A 24,261-nucleotide genomic window follows, 5' to 3' on the forward strand; every position below is an offset into this window, starting at 1 on the left:
CCTTCCTTCCTTCCTTCCTTCCTTCCTTCCTTCCTTCCTTCCTTCCTTCCCTCTCTTCCTTTCTTTTTGTATTTGAGACATGGTCTCATGTAGCCCAGGATGGCCTTGAACTCCCTATATAGCTGGATTGTCTTTAAATTTACTCCCAGCCTCTGGGATTACAGGTCTGTACCACCACACTGGGTTTGACTTTAATTACTTAGGGTTTATGATTTTAGGTCCTGTTTCAACAGTCCTAAGCCCCACTTTGTTATCAAAACCAATTACTTTTTGAATTTTCCCATTCATCAATTTTGTCAGTGTCCTTTCCTTCTGTGCTTCTTGTCTTCAACCTTCAATCAAGTTGGTACCCAGCACGAGGCATCTTCACTGTCATGACATGCACTGGCTTGTTACAGTTAGATGCTCCTTAGAAAGATGGGCAAGGAGTCTTCCCCATGGTAGGCCAGCGCTGATAGGTGGGTCTCCAGAAGTAATGCCTTTCTCAGTCGTGATGCTGCTAGTGAAGCCTTGGCCTTCTCCTGGTGTCTTAGTGGCAGCAGGGGCAGAATGAAAACCCACAGCTAAGAGACTGATTTGTGTGACGGGAGAGGTACTCCTAAGTGGTCTTAATGAATTTTAGAACCCAAACAGGAGTGACGGCAATGAAAAATATTTGTGTTCAACAAGCAGTATCTTTGTAGCTATGTCAGTCTGGACATGGAAACAGGTGACATCCATTTGGAAAAATGGCATCTGTATTCAGATTTTTACCTGTGGAAAAAATGAACAGGAAGTTGTGAGTTAAGAAAATAATAAATTCTGGGCATGGTGGACCCCACCTTTAATTCTAAAACTTAGAAGGCAAAGGCAGGTAATCTTTGTGAATTTGAGGCCAGCCTGGTCTACACAGTGAGTTCCAGGACAGCCAAGGCTACACAGAGCAACGCTGTCTCAAAAAACAAACACAAACAAAAAAGACAACAGGTAGTTTTCTTACTTAAGACATGCTTTCTTCCACCTTGACAGGATCTCATTTAGCCAGGCCGGCCTCAAACTTGCTATGTTAGCTGAGGCTGGCTGTGAATTCCTGATTCTTCTGACCCCATCTCCCAAAGGCTTTAATTATAGGTGTGCACCAACACACCCAGATAATTCGGTTCTTGCCATATCTTTCCTTTCTGGTATGTGGAGACTTCTGTGGTGTAGATAGCTATGCTCACTTGCTATTAAAAGTTTCAGCGTACTGAACAAGTCATGTAGAAAAAATGCCTTGGTTTTGGGGCGTGGGCTCCTTATCCCACTACATCAGAAAAGAGCAAAGACCTTTGAGAATGATCAAGGTAGCACTTTTGTATGTGTCTGCTTTTATGTATTCATTTATTTACCTCTGTGTGTACACACGCAAGTGTGTCCTGGAACTCATGTGTGAGCATATGTGGAGAACAGAGGCCAACCTAAGTCAAAATTTCCCAGGAACCATCTACCTTGGTATTTTTTTTTTTAAAGTTCTTTGAGAATTTCATACAACACATTTTGATGACATTCATTCCTCCCCCAGCTCCTTTCAGATCCGTTGTCCTTCCCTGCCCACTTATCAAATCCCATTTCTGCTGCCTCTGCACTCTTGGGTGAGGGGCAACCCACTGCATGGCCCACCCACTAGGGCCCACAGCCTTAAAGAAAGCTGGCGTCCCCCCTCCCAGCAGCCATTAATTGCCAATAGCTCTTCAGGCTAGAGTTCCTGCAAACCTCCTCCCTCCATGCTGGGATTTTGTGTGGCTTGAGCGCACACAGTCCTGGGCCTGCTGTCACGACTGCTGTGCAGCTTCCCTTCTGTGCCTGGAGACAGTTTCCTTGCAGTCAGTTGTGCTGGCTCTGTGTTGATCAACCCTACTGCACTAAGAAGCTTTTCTGATGAGGGTTGGGAGACGCAGCAATCTGTGAGGATAGTATAACAGGTTCTTGGGGGTTAGCTTAATACTGCATTCATTACGATTGTAATAGCGGTAAGGTCTCACAACTGGCAGGTTCTTGGCTCCAGTAATGGTGCCAGATATGGGTTTCACCTTGTTGAGTGGGCCTCAAATCCAGTCAGAAGCTGGTTAGTGACTCCCATGACATTTGTGCCACAACTGCACCAGTGGGCATGTCTGGCCGTTATTGTAGCTAGGAAGGTTCACAGCCAAGTCAGAGTGATGACTCCTTTGTCTTCCTGTCGCATGTACGCCCCCTCGTAGCTCTTTGGAAACTAGCCGGTAGAGATTATGCCTCCAGGCCAGTACCAGCTTGACTTCTCCAAGTTCTAATGACTCAAATATGTGGTTACTTCAGCAACAGGGTCTCATGACCAAGTTCTGGAGGGCAACCAAGAGCATGGTCAGATCTCCGTAATTCTGAGCATCTATGGGAATTCATTGGCCAACAACTCTAAAAGAAGTAGCCCATTTCTGGCACTGGACTTTTATTTGTTGGCTCGTGGTATCTAGTAGGGGCATTGTTGGTCCATTATAGAGTAACTCCCATTAAAACTATGTTGTTGTTTTGCTTTTCGAGACAGGGTTTCTCTGTGTAGCCTGGCTGTCCTAGAACTCGATCTGTAGACCAGGCTGGTCCCAAACTCAGAGGCTTCCGTCTCCTGAGTGCTTTAATCCTGGGATTAAAGCTGTGGCCACCACCATTCAGCTCATTTAAACTCTAAGTGTTCTACCAACATTCTGTTCTCTGGTAACTCAGCAAAAACCAAATAAGAAAGAAAGAGGTCAGAGTGAAATGTATATACACTGTTAATCCCAGCACAAGGGAGGCAGGTGGATTTCTGTGACCTGGGGGAAGAAGGTGGGAGGGGCAGGAAGAAAAGAAAGAAGGAGGCAGGAGAATGATATTCATTTTAGTTGATTGCAGGGTGTTTTTGATTGCGGCCCCTTCTGTTTTCTAGGAGTACTTAGAAGCCTATAATCAGAGCACCGAATTATGCAGCATACATTAAACTAAGTTTCTTTATGAGGAATAATGACCTTTTTTTTAGATCTGGACCCATGAAACAAAATGACCAGAGGTCAGAACACACAGCCATAAATTGTAGGATTGAATGATTTGCAGCTACCTTTCTGTGGAACACAGCTGAAAAATAGTTACACTTTGCAGAAGTTTAAAACCAAAGTTGTAGCTTGGTGTGCTGGCTCACGCCTTTAATCCCAGCACTCTGGAGGCAGAGGCAGGTGGATCTCTGAGTTCAAAGCCAGCCTGGTCTACAGAGCAGGTCCCAGGACAGCCAGGGCTACACAGAAACCGTATCTCAGCATCAACAACAACAAAACCAAACCAAAGTTGTGAGCAACACTGTGCTATTGTGCCAGCTACCGTTTTTTTAGGCCCCGTAAATGATTACTTTAGAGGCTGTCAAGTGCAGCTCAATCAGCGGCAGTCATTCCCTCACAGGCTTGACCACTCACATGTTGCTTTTGGTTTCCCGACCTAAGTGCTGGTCCCCGGCCGGCTTGGCTTATTGGATTTCCACTCCCGGCAGTTAGTGTCTCTCCAAGTCTCCCTCTCCCTCCCTTTCTCCTTACAACACCATTGATTATTTTTGTTTTATTTTCTTAGACAGAGTCTCATACTCTATACCAGATTGGCCTGAACTCACAAGATGGCTCAGGCTAGCTAGCCTTGTGGTAATTCTCCTGCCTCAGCCTCTCAAGTGTTACTAGGATGATAGTATGAGCCCCCATGAACAACTTGTTTGGGTTAGAAAGAGTTGTGTTTTAAAAAGACACGAGGAAGAAACAACAACAGCGATAACTACAAAGAGGCACAGCAGCTCATGTCTGTAGTTTCAGAAGGAGACAGAAGAATTGCCACAAGTTCAAGGCCAGTCTGGTTTACAGAGTAAGACCCACCCAATAGAAAGTAAGTAAGTAGGTAAATAAACAAACAAATAAAATTATAGCACACACAAATCTACACCGGAGAATATTTAATCACTGGATGGTAGTAACGATGCCGATATTTTGGGATAGCGCAGTCTAGGTTTTTAAATGCATGTGTATACGTTTTGATTTTTATATCAAAAGTCGTCCTCTAGCGCTTATAACCAGCTCATTTCGTAACATGTTTTCTTCCCGTACCGTGAATATTTGCCACCTTAAAAAAAAAAAAAAAAAAAAAAAAAGTCCTATTTTACGCAGTGGAGAATGAGCGTGTGCAAATCATCATCTCCCAAGAGGCCAGCATGGGCGCCTAGGAGCCGAGATGAGGCTCCTTGCAGGCCTACAGCAGGAGGCCTGCCGGAACACGCATTTGGCAGGGAAGAGGGGTTGAAGCCGGGGCCAGTTTCCACTGATCTTTGAGAGAGATGATGCTGGTGTCTTGCTGCTTACCTCTTGACAGAACCGTTTAGGGGCGGATGACCTAGACGCTAAAATAAACCCTGGCCTCGAAGGCACCACCTAGCTCCACTGAGGCGGACGCCTCATCCCGCGCCCCCTGGTGGCTGCTCAACCACACAGACGTTAGAGAATTTACCTTTTTCTTCTTTTTACCGGTCTTGGATTTCTTGCCAAGTTTCCAAATAGCTCTGAAGGTTTCCGAAGAGATACGGGCAGTGACCGTGATTTTTAAGGATGGTAGTTTACCTGAGCAGAGAGAGCAGAAGCATGAGTGAGCAGAACGGCTCACATTAGAACAAGGGCTCTCAGGTTTGGGAGCTCGGTAGGGGTTCCATCATTAGAGTCGACTCATGAACTCCCTGCTAAAATAGGCCGTGGTTACTGGGCTGCAACCCAGAGGCTCAGGAGGCTGGGATGGAAGGACCAGCTTTGGTTACATGCATACATACACACATACATACATACATACATACATACATACATACATACATACATACATACATAGCCAACTCAAAGTCATCCTGGGCTCCAGAGATCCTGCCGAAAAAAAAAAAAAATCAAAATCAAATCACAGCCCGAGGAAGAGGAGAAGAAGGTGGGGAGAGATAAAGGCAAAGAGAACCGATCTATCTCATTTAGCAAGTAAGTCTGATTTTGTGAAAGAATTAGAAATTCTCTTGGTGACTTGCAAATAATACCAGCACAGAAACCACCAAAAGAACAGTAGGTTTTTATAACCACTGATATTTCTAATGGCTTTTAAGGTTTAAAGCGATGCCTTTAGGGCTAAATGACAAATGAGTCAGCCTGTGAGATCAGAGCAGCTAACCCTTTTCTGAGGACCGTTCACAGGGTTCGGACTAACAACCTAATTAAAGCGCTCCATCAGAAGCAGCCCGAAATGATCCCAGCTCCTGAGATAAACGCATTAAGGCTACTCATGACGCACACTTAGACTAAATTTCAAAAATGCTGATTTCTTGAGCCGTAGATTGCTTTTTAATGCTGTTTAAATGAGCACTTGCATTTTCGGGTGGGTACTCCAGAATTAGCCCCTCATTTATGTAAATTGAGCCATTTACTAAGCGAGTAAGAGATTTTCCATTCCAATTAGACGCGTCAGTGGAAATTCTTTCCCGCTGTCTCTCATTACTTGCCCTGCAGTGATGACGGGGAGATTGCCTGCAGCCCCGTAATGGGTTTCTGCTGCCAGCTAGTGTGAGAATGGACGCGGCGCAAGAAGAAGCCAAGCAGTCGTTACCTGCCTTCTGCTTACTGCACTTAAAGTTAGGCTTAACAGAACAATCCTGCTGAATGCCATCTCAGTGCTAATGGAGCAAGAAGCGGGTGTTCTGTTTCCCTAAAAGAAAAGGATAATTGAAAAAAAAAAAAAAAAACAAAAACAGCTTAGAATCATTTAATTGGTCATTAAAGATGCATGGCTTTAGTTTGTAATGGAGCAACAGCAGACTACAATCGCCCTGTAATTCTCTTTAAAATGTGCCGGCAAAGGAAAAAAAAAAAATGCAACCTGTGACCATTTTACTCAAGAAATGATGAAGGCAGGATTTGCTGCCGGTGAATTCTCCCTGCCCCAGAACAGGGTCCTCCTCACTCTTCTCAAGGCTGAATTTCGTTTTAAAATCTGTCCATTTAAAAATCTGTGACGGCAGTAAAAACAGCTGTCACCAATTCTGATCATGCATGCTAAGAGTGAGGCCAGCGATGGTCACCATTGATTGGTTCTCTCATGGCCATAGGTCACTCAGGGCTGCCTGCCAGTTAGAGCCAAACCCCTCCTGAATGATTTAGAAGTACACCGTGATCCTCGCTCATTCTCTCCCTTTTCTCTCTCTGTCTCCATAGTATCCTTATGTAGCCCCGGATGGCCTCAGACTTGAAAGGCTCCTGTCTCAGCTCTCCAGCACCCAGCTCAGCTGTGGTCGTAAGATGGTTGCCACTTCAGTTTTACAGCCGATTTTTATACAAATCATGTTAAGTTGGGCTGAGAGGAGAATAGAGAAGAGGGGGAAAAAACTTTCTTGGAGAATAAGAAAGGAAAGAGAAGAAGCAAAAGCAATAGGGCAGGCTGTGAGCCCCAGCTACTTCACACGATGAAGGTGGAAGACTACCTAGACACTAGTCTCGAAAAATAGATAAAAATCATTACTTAGAGGATCCAAGGGCACACACAACATTGCAAACATCCTTGAGCTCTGTGCACGGCTAGTGGAATGTTGACACAAGAGTGGCTAGCCTGTGACAATGCCCCTGCTCATTGCACAGTTCAGATTTGTTATTTAAACACAAACAAACAAAATCAATGGGGCACTTGCGACTAGTTCAGGGTCCCGGGATGAGAAGATGAAACTTCACCTGTCTTTCTGGCTCTCAGTGCTTCCAGGATGTCAACTGTAGCCATTTCTCCCAGGACATTGTTTCCAAGGTCAATTTCCCTTAAGTGAGTAGAATATTGGATCAGGCTGCATAGAGAAAATAACGAAACAAAATGGCTTTGTGCCTTGCACGGCTCATGGTCCCTCAAAGAAAGGCAACCCAGAATTTCAGAGAATGACCGTTCTTTTCAGGCTCCCCCCCCCCCAGCCCCCCTGCCCCTTCCCAAGTTGATGCAGAGATCTGGCTTGAGACTGGAGATATGTTGAGCTTAGCTTGTCCTGGATGAACCTCTCTGCTTTGGAATATTTGGCTTCTCTTAGGGAAACCGATTCAAGTTTTTACTGCCAGGAATCTTTCATACATGTAAGACTTCTTAGTCATTTATATTTTATACACCAATAAAATGTCAAAACAACTGGAGAGATTGATAAGGGCTTGATAACTTTCAGTATGTCAAATAAAATAACAACCCTTATCTGGTGGTATTATTTTTTTACGTATTTATTTTTAAAATTTTATGTGCATTGGTGGTTTGCCTGCATGTATGTCTGTGTGAGGGTGTCAGATCCCCTGGAACTGGAGTTATAGACAGTCACGAATGCCTGTGTGGCTGTTGGGAGTTGAATCCAGGTCCTCTAGAAGAACTTAACCACTTAACCACTGAGCCATCTCTCCAGTCCCAGTTTTTTTTTTTTTTTTTTTTTTTTTTATGGGGTCTCTCTATGTAGCCCTGTCTGTCCTGAAACTTTCTATATAGACCAGGCTGGCCTCAAACTCATAGAAATCCACTTGCCTCTTCCTTCCAAGTATTGGAATTAAAGGTTTTTTTTTAATTCTACCATGCAGGCTTATGGCAACTTTATAAACAAACAAACAAACAAACAAACAAGTAAAATTAAGAAAGGCAGGTCTAAAAATAAAGGTTTGAAATCATGTGGATTTAGCTTTGTGAAAACAGAACCACTATACCTTCCTCCCACCCAAGTACTCTAGGCTCAACCTGCTTAGTTTCTAACATCAGCAGAGGCCAGGAATGTTCAGGGCCCTATGACCACTGTATTTTCCTCATCTCTTGGTGGGATGTTGAAAATTCTTGGCCTGCCAGTGTTTTGCTGGCCAATTTTAGATGTCTCTGGCACCCTGCGTGGGAGGTGGCATCGAGGCAAAGACCTGGACTTCTGGTAATTCTGCCTTTTCCTTGACCACGTGATCATGGGCAAGCCACGTGCCCCCCCCCCCCCCCATGGGTCTCACGTTCCGTATTGGGACAACTGGCCCGAAAGGGGCCACATTGACTCTGCTGCTCATTGTACACACTTCCCACGGATTCAGCACAACTGGAACCGAAGCCAGGCCTATGCAGCCCTGAGTGCAGAACTCTTCCCATCAAAGATCTTGCTCTCAAGGAAGTCATCTGCCTAGGGCCTGAGCACCTTCAGCTTCCAGATCTGTCCACATTCTTCAGAAAAGATGGGTAAGAACAGGATACTGGGGGCTGGAGAGATGGCCCGGTGTTGCTCTTGCAGAGGACATTGGTTCAGTTCCCAGCTCCCACATGGTGGCTCACAACTGCCTGAAACCCCTGTTCCAGGGGATCTGACCCCTCTTCTGACCTCCAGGGATATCAGGATATCTAGGGTGACTATGAAGTCTGGAGAGAACTGAGTCTCACCGGTGCATTTGCTGTGCCTGAGCCGCCATAGAGGGCACCCGCAGGACTGAAGGCTTGTGTGCTGCAAAGGTGCCTCCCCAGGACTTAGTGGGGCTGAGGTCCAGCTCAGTTTCCTGCCCAGTGCCGGTCCTAGAGGCCTGGACACTGAGGAAACCTCATTTGCTCCACCCGTCAGAGGTGGTGCCTTCTTCACTCATTTGTCCAGAGTGGCTCTTCTCTTAATTTAGACAAAGGAAGAAGTAGATCCCTGAACACTGCCTAGCTCTTTACATGCATGGTTTACTCAACCTGTAACAGTTTCCTGTATTAGACACAACTACCACCATCATTTTACAAGAGGAAACGGAAGCATTGAAGCCCATGATAAGCAGAACAAAGGAGGTGAAAAAAGGAGAAAGTAAGTGAGCCTAAAAGCGCTAAGAATAAAGAAAACAGAGAGCTGCTTCTCTGAGATCAGCAACACTGATGCTTCTAACCAAAAGGACAAGAAGAACAAAATGATCTGTGTCCATGAACGAGACGGTATCTCCACAGCTGCTACAGTTGTGAAGAGGACCATAAAGAAATACGAATAACGTTATTCTAATGCATTTGACAACGTATACAAACAGATTCTTTGAAAGAAGCGAACTAGAATACGTTATGCAAATCCCTCAAAGCCAGAAGAGCCTTATGCCTAATCGATGTGTTTGTTTCAGTGTAGGGGGTTGAACCCAGGGCTTTGTGTATTCCAGATAAACCCCACGCCAGCCTAACAGCCTAACATATACTGCTTTGAAAATGAGATTTGGTTAAAAATGGTCCTTGCTAAGTGTGGCGGCATGTGCCCGAAAGCCCTGCGTTCAGGAGGCTGAGAAGGAAGGCCATGAATTTGAGGCCAGCACGGGCTGCATAATGAGGCTACATAAAAACACGGAACGAAACAAAAGCCCCTCTGAGAAAGCTCCAGGTGTCAAGGGTTCCCTGATGAATTAAAGGACACTACCATCCTAATACCACAGAGGTGGCGTCATCAAACAGAATGAGGGGAGGGGACACTTCTTGAATAAGCAAGAGCAGTAGGGAAGGAATCTTTTTCTACAGAGATAATAAATTGCTACCCATCAGCCTTCAGGTAGGCCTCAGGCCTCAGCTGTGCCCAGTGATCTTGGCCACCTGTGCTGCTTTGGCCCTGGCCACAGAGGCAGCGCTGCCCAGGGCCCTGCTGGCCCTGCAGTTTCTGCGGTGGTGGCCAGCCCTGTCAACGGCTTGGTCTGCTTAAGGTGTGGGTTCAGTAGAGATGGGTAGGGGGCTGCCTCAGGTTGTTAAAAAAAAAAGCATGACAAGGAGACACTGTTTTCGAGACGCTTCTGAGAATTATAGGTCCATGTTTCAGCATTAGGTCAGGGTGGGTAGCTTGCTGACCAGACACAGCAATGCGATTTCTTTTTTTGTTGTTGTTGCTTTTATACATTTACTTTTTATTTATATTTATGGTTGTGAGCCTATCCTTTAATGGCTGAGCCATCTCTCCATACCTATTTTATTACAGTTTATTCACTTTGTATCCCAGCTGTAGCCCCCTTCCTTGTCCCCTCTCAATCCTGCCTTCCCTTCCTCTTCTCCTTCTATGCCCCTCCCCCAGTCCACTGATAGGGGAGGTCCTCCTCCCCTTCCATCTGACCCTAGCCTATCAGGTCTTATCATGACTGTCTGCATTGTCTTCCTCTGTGGCCTGGTAAGGCTGCCCCCCCCCCCCCTCAGGGAGAGGTGATCAAAAAGCCAGCCACTGAGTTCTTGTCAGAGACAGGCCCTGCTCCTCTTACTAGGAAACCCATTTGGACACTGAGCTGCCATGGGCTACATCTGAGCAGGGGTTCTAGGTTATATCCATGAATGGTCCTTAGTTGGAGTATCAGTCTCAGAAAAAACCTTGGGGCCCAGATATTTTGGTTCTGTTGGTCTCCTTGTGGAGCTCCTGTCCCTTCCAGGTCTTTCTATCTCCCCCTTCTTTCATAAGATTCCCTGCACTCTGCCCAAAGTTTGGCTATGAGTCTCAGGACCTGAATAGCCAGAATCTGGAAACAACCCAGATGTCCCTCAGCAGAGGAATGGATACAGAAGTTGTGATATATTTACACAATGGAATACTACTCAGTAATTAAAAACAAGGAAATCATAAAATTTGCAGGCAAATGGTGGGAACTAGAAAAGATCATCCTGAGTGAGGTATCCCAGAAGCAGAAAGACACACACAGTATATGCTCACTTATAAGTAGATATTAGACATACAATAAAGGATAAACATACTAAAATCTCTACACCTAAAGAAGCTAAGCAAGGAGGACCCTGGGTAAGATGCTCAATCCTCATTCAAAAAGGCAAACGGATGGGCATCGGAAGAGGGAGAAAACAGGAAACAGAACAGGAGCCTACCACAGAGGGACTCTGAAAGACTCTACCCAGCAACATGATTTCTGAGCAAGCTTCCTTTCCTCCTGAGGCAGCGGCGTTCAGTTTTTGAGTTATATCCTGACTTAGGGACGCAGCGGGCTCGTGGGTATTTTAACTCTTGCCACCCTTTTGAAACGAGTCTCCTCATGAGATTTCTGCAGGGCCCAAGTGCCAAGACCCAGACTGGCAAATGCCTCTCTCGGAGCTAAAGATCTGTGATCAGCCATGTGCGGCTTAGCTTCAGCGTTTTAGTTTTAGACGTCAATGAGTTCAGCTCTCTCCCTATTCCCCACCATGTTAAAGCTCGAGTGAGTTCCAGCAGTCGCTCTCCATCCTTTCCCGTCCCGTCTATGCAGTTATCTGCCAGATGCAGCGCCACTACCCAAGGGCCGGCTTCCATCAAGGTTTTAACTGTTTTCCTGATTCCTGCAAGAAAAATCAGAATGTTGGGATTGCTTTCAGATGATAGGTCCTCTATTTATTACCAGCTAACGCTGGTTTTTAAATAAAGTTTCTACAATAGTGGATTTGTAAATAGATTTATTTTGCAACACAATCAATGAAATAGAATTATACCGGGTTTTGGAAGTCCCGGTTTTAGATTTGGTTCGCCTTCATTCTGCACCCCCTCCCCCCCTTCACTCTTTACCTCCTAGGGCTCCAAATTACATCTGAGTCAGATAGTCTCTGATAGTTTGGGTCACATGGTCCATGTGACTGTAACCTCAAAGCAGGGCATAGGAGGATTTCTGGGCCTTGCTGGCTGCCAGCCTAGCTCCAGATTCAGTGAGAGCCCCTGTTTCAAGGGAAGAAGACAGAGAGCAATAGGGGAGGACATCCACTCTTCCACTCTGACCGCTGAGCTTCAGCCGCGCTCACACACACCACGTGCACGTGTCTGTCTACACACAAGGTCTAATGGGTTTCTTCGGCTATAAATCTAATCTGCTGGGTCGCTAGATGAAACGGATTTTACCTGAGATTACAGATGAAGACTGGCCCACCTTTTCATTTTTTATTTGGAGTAAATAACATCTAAATTTTGTCACTGCGCCCAGAGCGTGGCCAAGATAGCAGGTGACAGGTGTCAAGAATATCAGCATCAAATATACTAGAACATATGTTTTATGTATGTGGCATGTGGCAGATACTTGAATGTTCATGAATGAATGAATGAATGAATGCATGAATGCATGAGTGCCTCCCGGACTGTCAAGTGCAACCAAATCATCAGAACGTTTACCATTCACAGTTTTTTTAAAGTACGATGTCTTGACTCAAGAATGAATGGAACATGAGCGGAATATGATTTTTTTCATTCCTAAGAAATGGTCTTAAAAGTCGTGTCTCTGCCCTGGCGACTTGGATCTCATTTCTTTCTCCCAGTTTCCACGGACTAGAAAGTAGCAGTTCGTAAAACCTGAGCCAAGATGGGGATGAGGGCTGAAGGCCAAATTCCTATAGAGATGCTCAGCTTCACAGGAGAGCCACTGTTAGTCCCTCGGCACCTTCTTTTCAGCTCTGTGTCAATGTACATCTGTGAAGAGGGGAGCCTGCGGGGCCTGTGACGGGCTGGGCAGAGCTCGCATTCCTGGGGGAAAACTATCTCAACTCCAAAACTAGCATCAAGGAAGCTAATGAAAACACCATCTCTGCTCACAGCACATGGAGCATGTGGACCTCTCCTGAGCTTCAGGAACTCCCAAAGAAGGCAGGAAGAACCGCTGCCACTCAGGTCAGCATTCCTGCCTCTGGGCTTTAACCAAAGCAACACCAACCTCCTCTCTCTGGGTGGAAAACAAATTCCTTGGAATATGGATGGGAACATGCTCAGCCCCTGGTCATACTTGATCTGCCCCAGCTGTATTCGCTCTAACCTGTTTTGACTCAATCTTATTTTTACTACTCTAAAACAGGTGTGGGGTGAAGAGGGCGCTCAGCAGCTAAGAGCACTGGCTGCCCCTCCAGAGGACCCGGGTTCAATTTTCAGCATCATCGTGAGGGTTGGCTGGGAAGCCCTTTCAATGCCCAGTTGTTGAGAAGCACAGTGCATGGCAAACAGCAGTGCTCCAAAGCAAACAAAACGAACACACAAATACTCAAAACTATCATGGCTCCTTGTCATGGTCTGACGGTGAAATGCACCAAGGCTCGTAGGTTTGAACGCATGGCTCCCATCTGAAAGTGCTGTTTCCGGAGGTTGTGGACGAAGGGCCTCATTGGCGGTCACATGTCTCTGGAAACCAGCCTGGAGACCTAGTCCCACTTCTGGTCCTGGTCTGGCTGCTCTGCATGGAGCTCCGCCACACGCCCCTGCTGCTCTGTACCTTCTACCAGGAAGGACTGCGACTTCTCTGAAACTGTAGCCGAAATAAACCTTCCCTCCGTTAATTGCTTCTGGCAGGTGATTCCACCATATCATCCCAGCTTGAGGTCTGTGACTTTTGATATTAGGCCCACCAGCCTCCTCAGTGACATTTGCAGCAGGTCCCCCATGCTAGACTCCCTGGTGTTGACTACAATAGTTCCCATTGGAGGATCTACCAATCTCTGCCAACGGCAAATGCACCCAAAGGTCTCCTCTAAGGTGCTGCCCTCTCCCCCCAACATTTCTCTCCATCTGTCTGCTCCAAACTGCCCTACCACCCGTCTCCCTGGTCTCTTCACACTGCTACACGCCACACGCTAACACCACACGCCACAGCTTTTCTTAGCTCTCAAATCTATGTCTCCCAGAGTCCGAGACCACGCCCCTCTCCATGCCTCATGAGGCGCGAGGTGGGCCATTACCGGCCGGCAAGAGCCATGCCCTGCATGAGACAATTAACAGCTGTGGACAAACTACAGCCCAACTAAAATCCCACAAAGAAACCAAAATTCCATTACAGCTGCTGCTTAGAACAGCCTTCTTTCTAGCTGTAACACCTCTCATTCCTTTCCCTGGGCCCTCTCTGTGGGCTAGACCCCAAAGGTCAAGTGGAAATGTTCACAGAACCAGCGTGGTCCTACACAGCTTCGTCCTCTCCCTCTTCATCTGGTCTCCTTTGGGTCCAGCAAGGCACGCGGCTTCACAGATTCTGCAGTGCTTATCTGTAGATCCTGGGCCTAGTGGGAGCTATTCCTTATGGGGAAAAAATTTTTTTTAAGTTGTTTAAAAATAACCCCTTCCTTTTTGCAGTTTCCCGCCAACCATCTGGTTTTATAAAAGAAACATTAATCCACTCGACGGTGGGACTGGAGAAAGCAAAATGTGATGAGTATTGGCTGATTCACAGTGGGGTCCTTCACCTTCCTGTAGAGGTCTCCATTCCATGTTCAGCTGTCACCTCAGGACGGAGCCAGGAGTGCAGGATTTCAGGATTGTAACTGGGAACTTCCTGTTTTCAAACGAATAAAGCTTTTGAAGATTACATCTTGACTCTTGCAATGGTCCCTTGCATTCCTTAATGCCACTGGTATTTCTGTGGTTATGATATAAGCAGCAATGCCTTTTTTGGAGACCTGAACTTGGGCAGCTTGGTACTGTAGTCAAATTCTGGTCTCGCTCAGGATCCTGGAGGGATCGTGCTAGGATTAGACATTGCCTCTGTTTTAAGTCACATACTGACCTTTCTCATTCTCTAGAATAAAGACAGCCCTGGGGACCGCTACACTGTGTAGCTAGCTTCAGCTGGGAAAAGAACAGGTCCAGATGACAAGGCAGGACCAGTGGAATGGCTAAGAACCATGTTATTAGCAGGTGGCTACTCCCTGTAACCACTGGGTGACTTCTACCTTGACCATCTTCTGCTGCTATTTGTGACTAGGGTGTGACAAAGCCGGACGGCACCTGCTTGCAACTGACCAATTTCCAAACTCTTGTATTTTTGTGGTAGACAGACCCTGGGGGTCAGAGCTGGACCCACTGAGGCGTGAGCCTGAGCATCCCAGCAGGATGGGCCTGGCCCTCTTGTTCTGAGGTTCCCAGGGCACAGGAGGGGCATTGATTGAGGACCCCATTCTGCTCTCTCATCTTCACTGAGTGAAAACAAACCAAGGGAGGCAGTCCATGATTTCAAGTCTGAAGAAGTGGCTCCTCCCCTGCCCAGGTGTGGCCGATTGACAGCTCAGTCCCCATGTGGATCTCCGAGGGAGGGGAGCAGGGGCTGCCTCTATCACGAACTCAGTTGACTGCTCTCTGATCACTCATCCCTGATGATGCAGCCTTGTCAGGCAACGGAGGAAGAGGATCCAGGCAGTGCTGATAAGACTTAACAAGCTATGGGCAGATGGCACTAGTGGAGAACTCCCCTTTCAGTGGACTAGGGGAAGGAGAAGAGGGGAAGAGGGAGGGAGGGTGGGACTGGGGGAGTTGAGGGAGGGGGGCTTTGATCAGGATATATAATGAAGAAAAAAAATAAAAATGGAAAAAAAAAAAGAAGTGGTTCTTGGTGAGTTCTCTGGACCTGCAGCCTCAGCCTCGATGGGGCCTAGACAGAAATGAAGAACCTCAGAGTCCTTCGGCGTGGTGCCCAAGCTCTCACGGGGCCTTTGATGACTGGCAGGTTGGACAGCGCAGGCTTTATGCTTCTGTGTGTTCAGCGGCCCACTGTTGCAGAAGGAGACAGGCACGTCTGAAGCTGCAGGCAGCTGCGCTCTTCCATCAAGCTTATACATGGCTGCCCAATGTCAGTTTGTTACTTTTTTTCCTTTCTTTCTCGAGACAGGGTTTCTCTGTGTAGCCTTGGCTGTCCTGGACTTGCTTTGTAGACCAGGCTGGCCTCAAACTCACAGAGATCTACCTGCCTCTGCCTTCCCGAGTGCTGGGATTGCAGGCGTGCCGCATTGCACCCGGCCATCGGTTTGTCACATTTTTGTGGTGATCACTGTAAGAGTTCTTAGGACTCCAAATGAGAGGAGTCTGGAGGAGGGGCTAGGTTTCTGAGTGGAGTTTGGCCTCACAGGGTACCGTGGGCATGACTTTCCAAACATCGGTCCAAAAATCCTCCCGCCCACAAAGGGGTGTTCGAGAAAATATTTTGGCTGTTTCCAATTAGGACCAAATGGAAACCATCTGGTCCCATCCAGGAGCATGACACAGATCAACCCATCTTGACCCCTTTGAAACAGGTAGAGTCCTGTCAAGGAACAGAATCTACCCTGCAACCTCCTATGATGGCAAAAGCAGCTGTGCAGTGTGGGAAAGTCACTATGTAGCCCTGGCTAGCCTATAACTCTCTATGTAGACCAGGCTCGTCTTGAGCTCCCGTAGCTCCACCCGCCTCTCCCTCATGGGGCATGTGCCATCATGCCCTGCCTTTGGGAAGGTGTTTTGATGCTTGTTTTGTTATCTCTGAAAATATAAACATATATAATAGCTGAAAATTGTTTCCGTTGGGTTCAGGCTCAGGAGACTAATGGCTTCAATTGTTTGCTAGGCCAAATCCAAGCCTTTGGCCTGCCTTATAAGTCCCTTAATGTAATCCATCCCTCAAACGGCCAGTCTCCTGCATCCTCTTGTCTTAACTTAGCCAAACCTGCGGGCTCCTGGATGCTATTGGTAAGCTCCTTCCTACTTAAGCCCTTCCTCATCCATTTTATTTTTTCTTCTTCCCACCCTAAGTTAGCTTACTCACAAAGCTTTGTCTCCAGTGCCCTTCTGCTGGTCCAGAGAACACGTCAAAGGCTACTTCTTTAGACCTGGAAACACTGAATGCCTCCTCTGTTAGCACTACCCACTGAGAAAACTGCATTCATGGTAGCCAGCGCACCAGGCCTGCTGTGCTTTCTTACTTCATATTTTCCTCTTTCGTCTTTCTCTTCTCCTTTCCCTCCTCCTTCAGGGTCTCATGTAGCTTGGGTTTGCCTCAAATTCTGCTTTGTAGCTGAGGATAATCTTGAACCTCTTATCCTCGTCCTTCAATCTACCATGCAATGGGATCCAGGGCATACGCTCTGCTCTACATTTTTATGTGGCTTTGGATCACAAGAGTTTATAATTTTCGAATGTGGCAGTATTTCACAGAGAAGATTCAAATATAATTCAAGGACAGAAACAAAACACAACAAAACCAACCACATAAGAACAGATTAAAATTGAAGAAGAAAGACCTCAATGGGATTGGGTTCCACTCAAACAACTAGTTGTCTTACCCACAAACGCAAAACAAACCACTGGATGCTCGGGACACAGCAGCACAGACTCAGGCTGGCCCAGGATTTGCTTCCTGGAGGCTGTGTTCATGACATACCCAGCAGTACTTCTGCACTGCTAGAGCTGCAGTGGGTTAGCGCTGGGATAGGAGTGCCGGGAGCAGGGTCTAGGGCTGCAGCAACCCTGAATTTCAGTGCTTGGAAGGTTCCTGGAGTCGTGAAGCCTGCTTAGAGTTCAGTTTTTCCATCTTTCTGTCTCCCTCTTCCTCTTCCCCTTCTGCCTCCCTGTCTCTCTCTCTTTCTCTCTCTCTCTCTCTGCCCTTCCCCATCTCTCTCTTGAGCTGGGATTTCTCAAAGCCCCTTCATGGTCACCCTGCTTCTAACTCTGCGTAACCCTAATTCTGAGGCCTCGCTGGCAGCCCCTGGAAGGATTGTTCCAAACCATGCTTTTTTGGAATATGGAACGTGCCTGTGATGAATTTCTCTGGCAGACACGGTGAAACTGTTCCTGGGTGGTTTACGAGAGGTCACAGACATTGAGTCTTCTTTTTCTCCATTTGATTTTAAACATTTGTTTGGGCTAATTATGCGCTAGGGACACACAGGGAGTGAGTTAGAAGGTGAAGGGAGTGGAAGGAATAATTGAAATGCCATCCAAATACCTCCTTTCCTCCTTTTCTTCTGTGAGGTCTTTTTCACTGTTAAAGCTTCGAAAGATTTCACAATCTGGCTCAGACTTGAGTTTCCTCCCCTGCGCACTGGTTAAAAAAAAGAAGTTTCAGTGTTAGAGTCATGTGAAGAGGTTTCTGCATACTTCAATACTGGTGTTTGATTGTCTTCATTTTATACACACTTGGGCAGGGGCACTTCTCTTGGGAGAGAATTAGCTGAATACCATCAGGATCTCTTCAGTTCTACCGTGTGTATTTCTCTGCTGCAAGACCAGAGGTCAACATGCCACTAAGCAGGGCCAAGCAGGGCTCCGGGAACCATCCCGTAGCCCCCGTGGACTCCGTCATGCCACAGGTGCTTCCTGTAACCATGGCTCCACGTTCCTGGATCACTAAGAACAAGGGAGGGAGGAATACACTTTGTTGGTACATATTAAAAACGGTGTAGGGTGGGGGCTGGAGAGGTGGCTCAGAGGTTAAGAGCACTGGCTGCTCTTCCAAAGGTCCTGAGTTCAACTCCCAGTGCTCACATGGTGGCTCATCACCATCTACACTGAGATTTGGTGGCCTTTCTGGTGCACGGGCAAAGTGTTGTGTAAATAATAAATAAATCTTAAAACAAAAGAAAACAAACAAAAACAGTGTAGCAGGCACACAACTTTAATCCCAGCACTTGGGAGGCAGGGGCAGGCAGATTTCTGAGTTCTAGGCCAGTGTGGTCTACAGAGAGAGTTCCAGGACAGCCAGGGCTACACAGAGAAACCCTGTCCAGAAACAAACAAACAAACAAACAACAAAAACAAACCTACCACCAACAAGAAAAAAGACTGTGTAGGTATGGTATCGATGACGGGGCTAGGGACGTAGTTCATTCTGTAGAGTGCTTGCCTATCGTGCATGCGGCCTGGGTTCCATCCCTACTCTAGAGCCCTGCTAGGTCCTCCTTCCCTAGTCCCTGTACCCCAGTTGCAATTGGGATGATGCAATGCAGACTGACCCTCCTGCCACCTCCTCTCTTGCTTAGGATATCGGCTCCCCAGCGCGTGGCTCCCGCCCAGATGGAGGGCTTTGCCCCACTCATCGCTGTTCGTTCTGAGCTCCAGGTCCCTTCACCTTCTGCCCCTCTGGTGTAGACAGGGCCTTCTGCTCCTGGCACAAAGACCCCAGGCCTTGGCTGTTCCCTCTGTCTCGTTTATTGAGAGACCCTTTCTCCAGGGAGTAAGGCAGAGACCGAGAGAGGAAGAGACCTGAATGTCCTGCTCTGGCCACCACATGATCCAGCAGAAGCGTGCGTGGCTGCACACTCACACAGGACACTCACCGTACACGTACCCCTACAGGCAAAGAAGGCCCGCAAACACTAGTTCTCTATTCTCCTCCTTCTCAGACTCCACAGTACCATACCTCCCTCTTTTTCTTGTTTTACATCAATTGTTACTTTAAAAAGCATTGCCCATCTGTCTGTCTCTCTGTCATCTCTGTCTCACTCTCTTTCTCTGTCTCTCTCTCTCTCTCTCTGTGTGTGTGCACAGTTATGCTCCTGTTAAAGTCAGACGACAACTTTTGGGAGCTGGTTCTCTCCTTCCACCGTGCGGGTCCTGGGGATTTGAACTGGGGTCATCAGGCTTGGGAAGAAGTGCTTTCCCCGCAGAGAGCGTTTTGTTTTGTGCACTAATGCGCCCCAGGCATCTAGGAGTGCATGTGAAGAAAGGAAGGGTACGACGAAGCTGTTGCTGGGGCTTGGGAGTAGCTCGCAGGTCAGGAGAGCACTAAGCTCGAGCCTCACAAAGAAGTCATACTCCATCAGCATGAGCCCAGCCTTGGGTTCCAGCCTCACCACGCAGGCACGCACGCAGGCACGCACACACACAGGCTCATGTGCTTGCACGAACACATGCACGCACGCATGCACAACTACACACACCCACACACCAACTTGCACGCACATACACACATGCGCACACGCAAACATGCATAGGCACACACACAAATGCACACAGGGACACTCGTGCACGCATACACATTCTCATGATTGCCTATGTGACTGCCGAAAGCTGTGTACACAGTCGGGTACATCTTAAAGTTAATACTTTAAAATTTCATTAGAACTGCAAGGTTTTTTTTTTTTTTTTTTTTTTTTAAGGTAGAGATTTCTAGCAAGTGGTAAATATGCCAGGAAAAAAAAAAAAAATATATATATATATATATATATATATATATATATAGTCTGTTCTGTCCCTCCCTTCGGTGGCTCGAGGCGGAACTCCAAGCAGACTGCCAGGGATTATTCAGGAACGACACTGCAAGCACAAGTGATCAGCAAGCTCTTGCAGTGAGAATTTTATTTTATTCCTCCTCCTGTTTCTCCTCCACACTGGGGTTAGGACCCAAGGACTCACACATGCTAGGTGAGTTCTAACCCCCCCCCCCCCCGCACTCACGCCTTCACATAGCTCAGGCTAGACTCAGACTCTCTATGTAGTTCCGGGTGACCCTGAACCCCTTGATCTCCTGTCTTTACCTCCTGAGTGCTGGGATGATGTGCGCGCTCCACCTCACCCGGCTTACGGGGTGCTGGGGACTGACTGGCTGAGCTGCACCTCCAGCCCTTGGCTGACACCTTGATCTTCTACCCTCTGAACTGTCAGGAGCTGACTGTTTTATTGGTTTGTTTGCTTGTTTGTTTGTTTTTGGTTCAGCCAGCAAGCCTATGGTATTTTGATATGGCCACTTGACAAAAACTAATGCAGAAGAACGGAGTGGTGAGCTGGATGAAAAGCAGAGTTTAGGAGAACGAGAGCCAGCTTCGGGGGAGGAAAGGAGCCTAGAAAAGCACTCAGGCGTGTGGGTTTTGATGCCACTGAACGCAAGATGAGAGCCGCATTTGCCATCCTGAGCTGCTCAGGGAATGGCAGTACAGGCACTCTCGGCCACCAGCTCGGACACTCTTCCTCCTCCTCCTCCTCCCCTCCCCCCCCTCCTCCTCCTCACCTCTTTGGGAAAATAAATACAGAATTTTTATCTGATTTTTTAACTTACTTTTTGTTGTTGGTGTATGTATGTATGTAGTTGTTTTTGTTGTTGTCGTTGCTTTGGTTTGTTTGTCTCTTTTAAGATAGGGTCTCACTATGTAGCCCTGGCTGGCCTGGAACTCGTTATATAAACCAGGTAAGGCCTTGAACTCACAGATATAGGCCTGCCTCTGGCTCCTGAGTACTAGGATTAAAGGCATATGCTACCATGCATAGCTTTAAAAAAAAATCACTGTTTGTTTGTTTGTTTATTTGTGTCTGTGTGTACGTGCATGAGCTGTGTAGGTTGGAGGACAACCTGCCAGTCTGCTTCCGCCACGTGGGCTCTCGGCATTGAACTCAAATTCAGTGAGGCTCCGTTACTGCTGAGCCATCTTGCTGGCCCTTAAAACCTTTGATAGTAAATTGCAATTTCCCCTCTACCAGAAACTACTTGAGCCAACTAGAGTTGGGATCCCCCCCACGTCTCCGCTTTACGTCCCAAGCATTCTTTTCACTCTCCACTGCTCTCTCCTGCCCCTGCCCGACGCACTCTAAACCCTCAAGACATTGCTTCTACATGTGCAGCATTAGGAAGTGAAGGCCCACACGAGTTCACATCGCTGTCTTGAGCCCACACCGACAGCGCAGGGTTCACAGTTAGGACAGCGGCTCTTGACAAGAATATTAAATCAGTGCCTGAGAAAGGCGGTGACGGCAAGCAGGGTTTCCCAGTTCCCCTGAGAAGCTTGGCTGAATTACCAAGCTCAAGTGACCCGAGTGAGTCCCATCCTGTCAAAGTCCCTGAGCAGGTGGCAGTCCTCAGCTACGGGTTCCTAGCGTTCTTCTCCCCAAGGGCATCTCTCCTCAGCTCCTCGTGTCCACTTTCTTCCCCGGCAAATAGAGCAACTGAGTTTCTCACTGTGCTGTAAGATTTTCTTCCCCTAGGGAACACTCAGCCTGCTGTGATGGTCCCTCAAGCACTTGTCGCTCAGCCCTTACTGAACACCAAAGGTAACTATTGGCATGTCCATTTTGAAGTTGAAGGACCTGAAATTATCCAGAGTCACACACAGGTGTACCCGTGTCTGTGTTATTAGCCGTTCAATGCAGACAACCAATCGTTAAAAGTAGTCGGTTTTAAAATGGACCGTAACTATGCATCCTTAGGCTTCAGTTAAACAAGTGAAAAGCCACTTATGGGGAATGCCTGGAGATGGTTGACTGATCTGTCTGTCTGCTATCTGGGTGAGGACATGCTCTCACTTTGAATCACACAATCCTGGCATGTACTCTGCCTCCCAACAAGGTAGACATGCGATGAATCCTGTCAACCATAGCTCATCAGGAGCCAGGCCAGAGAGCCTGGACCATAGTTAGGTATGGGGACCATAGATGACTAGAGCTGCAAATTCCCTTGAGTTCCTGCTGCAGTGAGCTCAGCTGACTCTGCAGACAGCTGTACCCATGGAGGGGCCCGGGTGTGTGTGTCACACAGAAATGAAGTATCCTTTAATCCTGTTCGAACTGCTTTTACTAACCTGATGGGTCTCGTTATTACGGTATGTTAGTTTCTACTCATGGCTGTGATAAAGGACCACAAGCCGAGCGGCTGAACAGAACAGGAGCTTAAAATCTGGCAGTGATGGCTCACACCTACCTGTAACCTCGACACTCCAGAGGGAGAGGCAGGAAGATTAGCACAATTTTTGAGGACAGCCTGGGCTACATGGCAAGATCCCCAACTCACAAAACTGAAGGAAATAGAGTCAGTGGGTGCGTGTTTGTGCGTGTGGGGTGTGTGTATGGGTATGGTGTGGGGTGTGTGTGTGCGTGGTGTGGTATGTGTGTGTGGTGTGATGTGTGTATGTGTGTGCGTGTGTGTTGAAGGGATAAAAGCTCGTTACCTTGCTGCTCTAAGGTGGAAGTCTGCAATGGATCCTACAAATGTAAAGACACCTTTAGGCTAGATTCCTTTGAAGACTTGGGGAAATGTCTTTTTTGCTTTTTCCGGAGACTGGAGGCCACCTGTGTTCCGGATCAGAGCACTTGTGTCTCTGTTTCCATTGTCATGTCTTCTCCCACCCTGCTGCCTGCCTCTTAGAAAGGTCACTAGGCTGGTCCAGGAGACAGCTCCATCTTCTGGAGCTGACCTGACATCTGTCATGTGAACACATTCACAAGTTCTGGGGGACAGAGATGCCTTTGGGACCCATTATTCTGCCACCCACACACTCTGGGAGTCTCGGCTGAGCACGAAGAAGGTCACCTGGTTACAAAGCAGATTCCTCCTTCAGGGACCAACAGGGGTGCCCCAGGCTCACCTTGGGGAAGCTGAGGGGCACTTCCAGCGTGTGATGATGGTAAGGCAGGCTGGTTCTTTTGCTGTATCTCTGCATAGTCTGCTATGGGTCTAAGGAGAGCCAGAGCTCCAGAACACTGCAAATAATTTCCATCCAGGCGCAGATCGCTGGGGAAGAGGGAGAAAGCATTGCTCATTGGCTGTCAGGCCCACTACAACTTTGAATTTAAGATCTTCATCTGATATACCGTAACTGGTTATTTATAGCACAATGCAGTCGACGGATAGTTACAGCGAACACACACTAGACCATGTCACAAACAGCTGCTGTGCCAAAAGCACAAACCATTCCTTCAGCAGACACTCTAGGTCCTCAGAGTTCACTAAAGGTTCTTTCTTCTAGGAGTTAAAACAACAACAACAGGGGAAATAGTCTTGTAAGTAAAGGGCTTGCCAAGCAGGCCTGAGGACCTATGTTCAGTCTCCAGAGCCAATAGAAAAACACTGGGCATCAGGCTGTGGAGATGGCTGAGTGGGTGAAGCACTTGCTATAAGACCAAGAGGACCCGAGTTCAAATCTCCAGCACCCATGTAAAAGCAAGGCATGCCCACCAGTGCCTGTTACCCCAGCGTTAGAGGGGTAGAAACAGGTGGGTCCCTGGAACTTGGCTAGCCAGTCTAGCTGCATTGCCGAGTTTGCTGTTCAGTGGGAGACATTGTCTCAAAAAATAGAGAGTGATGGAGAAATACATGTGCTCCTCTGACCTGATATACATGTCATGTATGTATGCATGGGCCATATACATGCATGTGTATGCATACACAATACAGACAAAATTTTAAAAAGATATATGTTTCTTTTCTTTTTTTGTTGTTGTTGGGTTTTTTGTTTTTGTTTCGTTTTTTGAGACAGGGTTTCTCTGTATAACAACCTTAGCTGTCCTGGACCGCTCTTTGTAGACCAGGCTGGCCCTGAACTCACAGAGATCCGCTTGCCTCTTCCTGCCGAGTGCTGGGGTTACAGGCGTGCGCCACCATGCCCGGCTGAGATGTAAATTTCTAATAAAATTTAGGAAACACCCTCTGCACAGGAATGGCGATGCACGATTAATCCCAGAACTGGAAGGGGAGAGAGACAGGTGCATTCCTGGAGCTCTCCAGGATCCGGCCCAGCCTATGTGATGAGCTTCAAGCATGAGATCCTGATTCAAGAACAAGACAAGAACGCTCTCGAAATGACATCTGATGAAGCTGACCTCTGGCCTCCACATGCATG

The 24,261-nt window shown here is 47.4% G+C and overlaps 1 protein-coding gene across 2 annotated transcripts in view; it reads right to left on the reverse strand.

Annotated features, from left to right (window-relative positions):
* Positions 1-47: 47 nt before the first annotated feature.
* The window catches only part of LOC129693137 (uncharacterized), a 37,342-nt gene continuing 13,128 nt past the window's right edge, over positions 48-24,261 (reverse strand). The window contains exons 6-11 of one of the 2 annotated variants that reach the window (XM_055629805.1): positions 23,008-23,153; positions 17,664-17,759; positions 11,163-11,295; positions 6,744-6,850; positions 4,504-4,613; positions 48-753 (exon numbers count right to left, since the gene is read on the reverse strand). In XM_055629805.1, coding sequence (XP_055485780.1) covers positions 742-753; positions 4,504-4,613; positions 6,744-6,850; positions 11,163-11,295; positions 17,664-17,759; positions 23,008-23,153 — 604 coding nt within the window. In that variant the 3' untranslated portion in view covers positions 48-741. Of the gene's footprint in view, positions 754-4,063; positions 4,123-4,503; positions 4,614-6,743; positions 6,851-11,162; positions 11,296-17,663; positions 17,760-23,007; positions 23,154-24,261 lie in introns of those variants that run through there. The other variant, XM_055629804.1, reaches the window with a different exon arrangement.

Source organism: Psammomys obesus, unplaced genomic scaffold, assembly GCF_907164565.1.
Source record: "Psammomys obesus unplaced genomic scaffold, mPsaObe1.curated_primary_1811, whole genome shotgun sequence".
In the NCBI taxonomy this organism is placed as follows: Eukaryota; Metazoa; Chordata; class Mammalia; order Rodentia; family Muridae; genus Psammomys; species Psammomys obesus.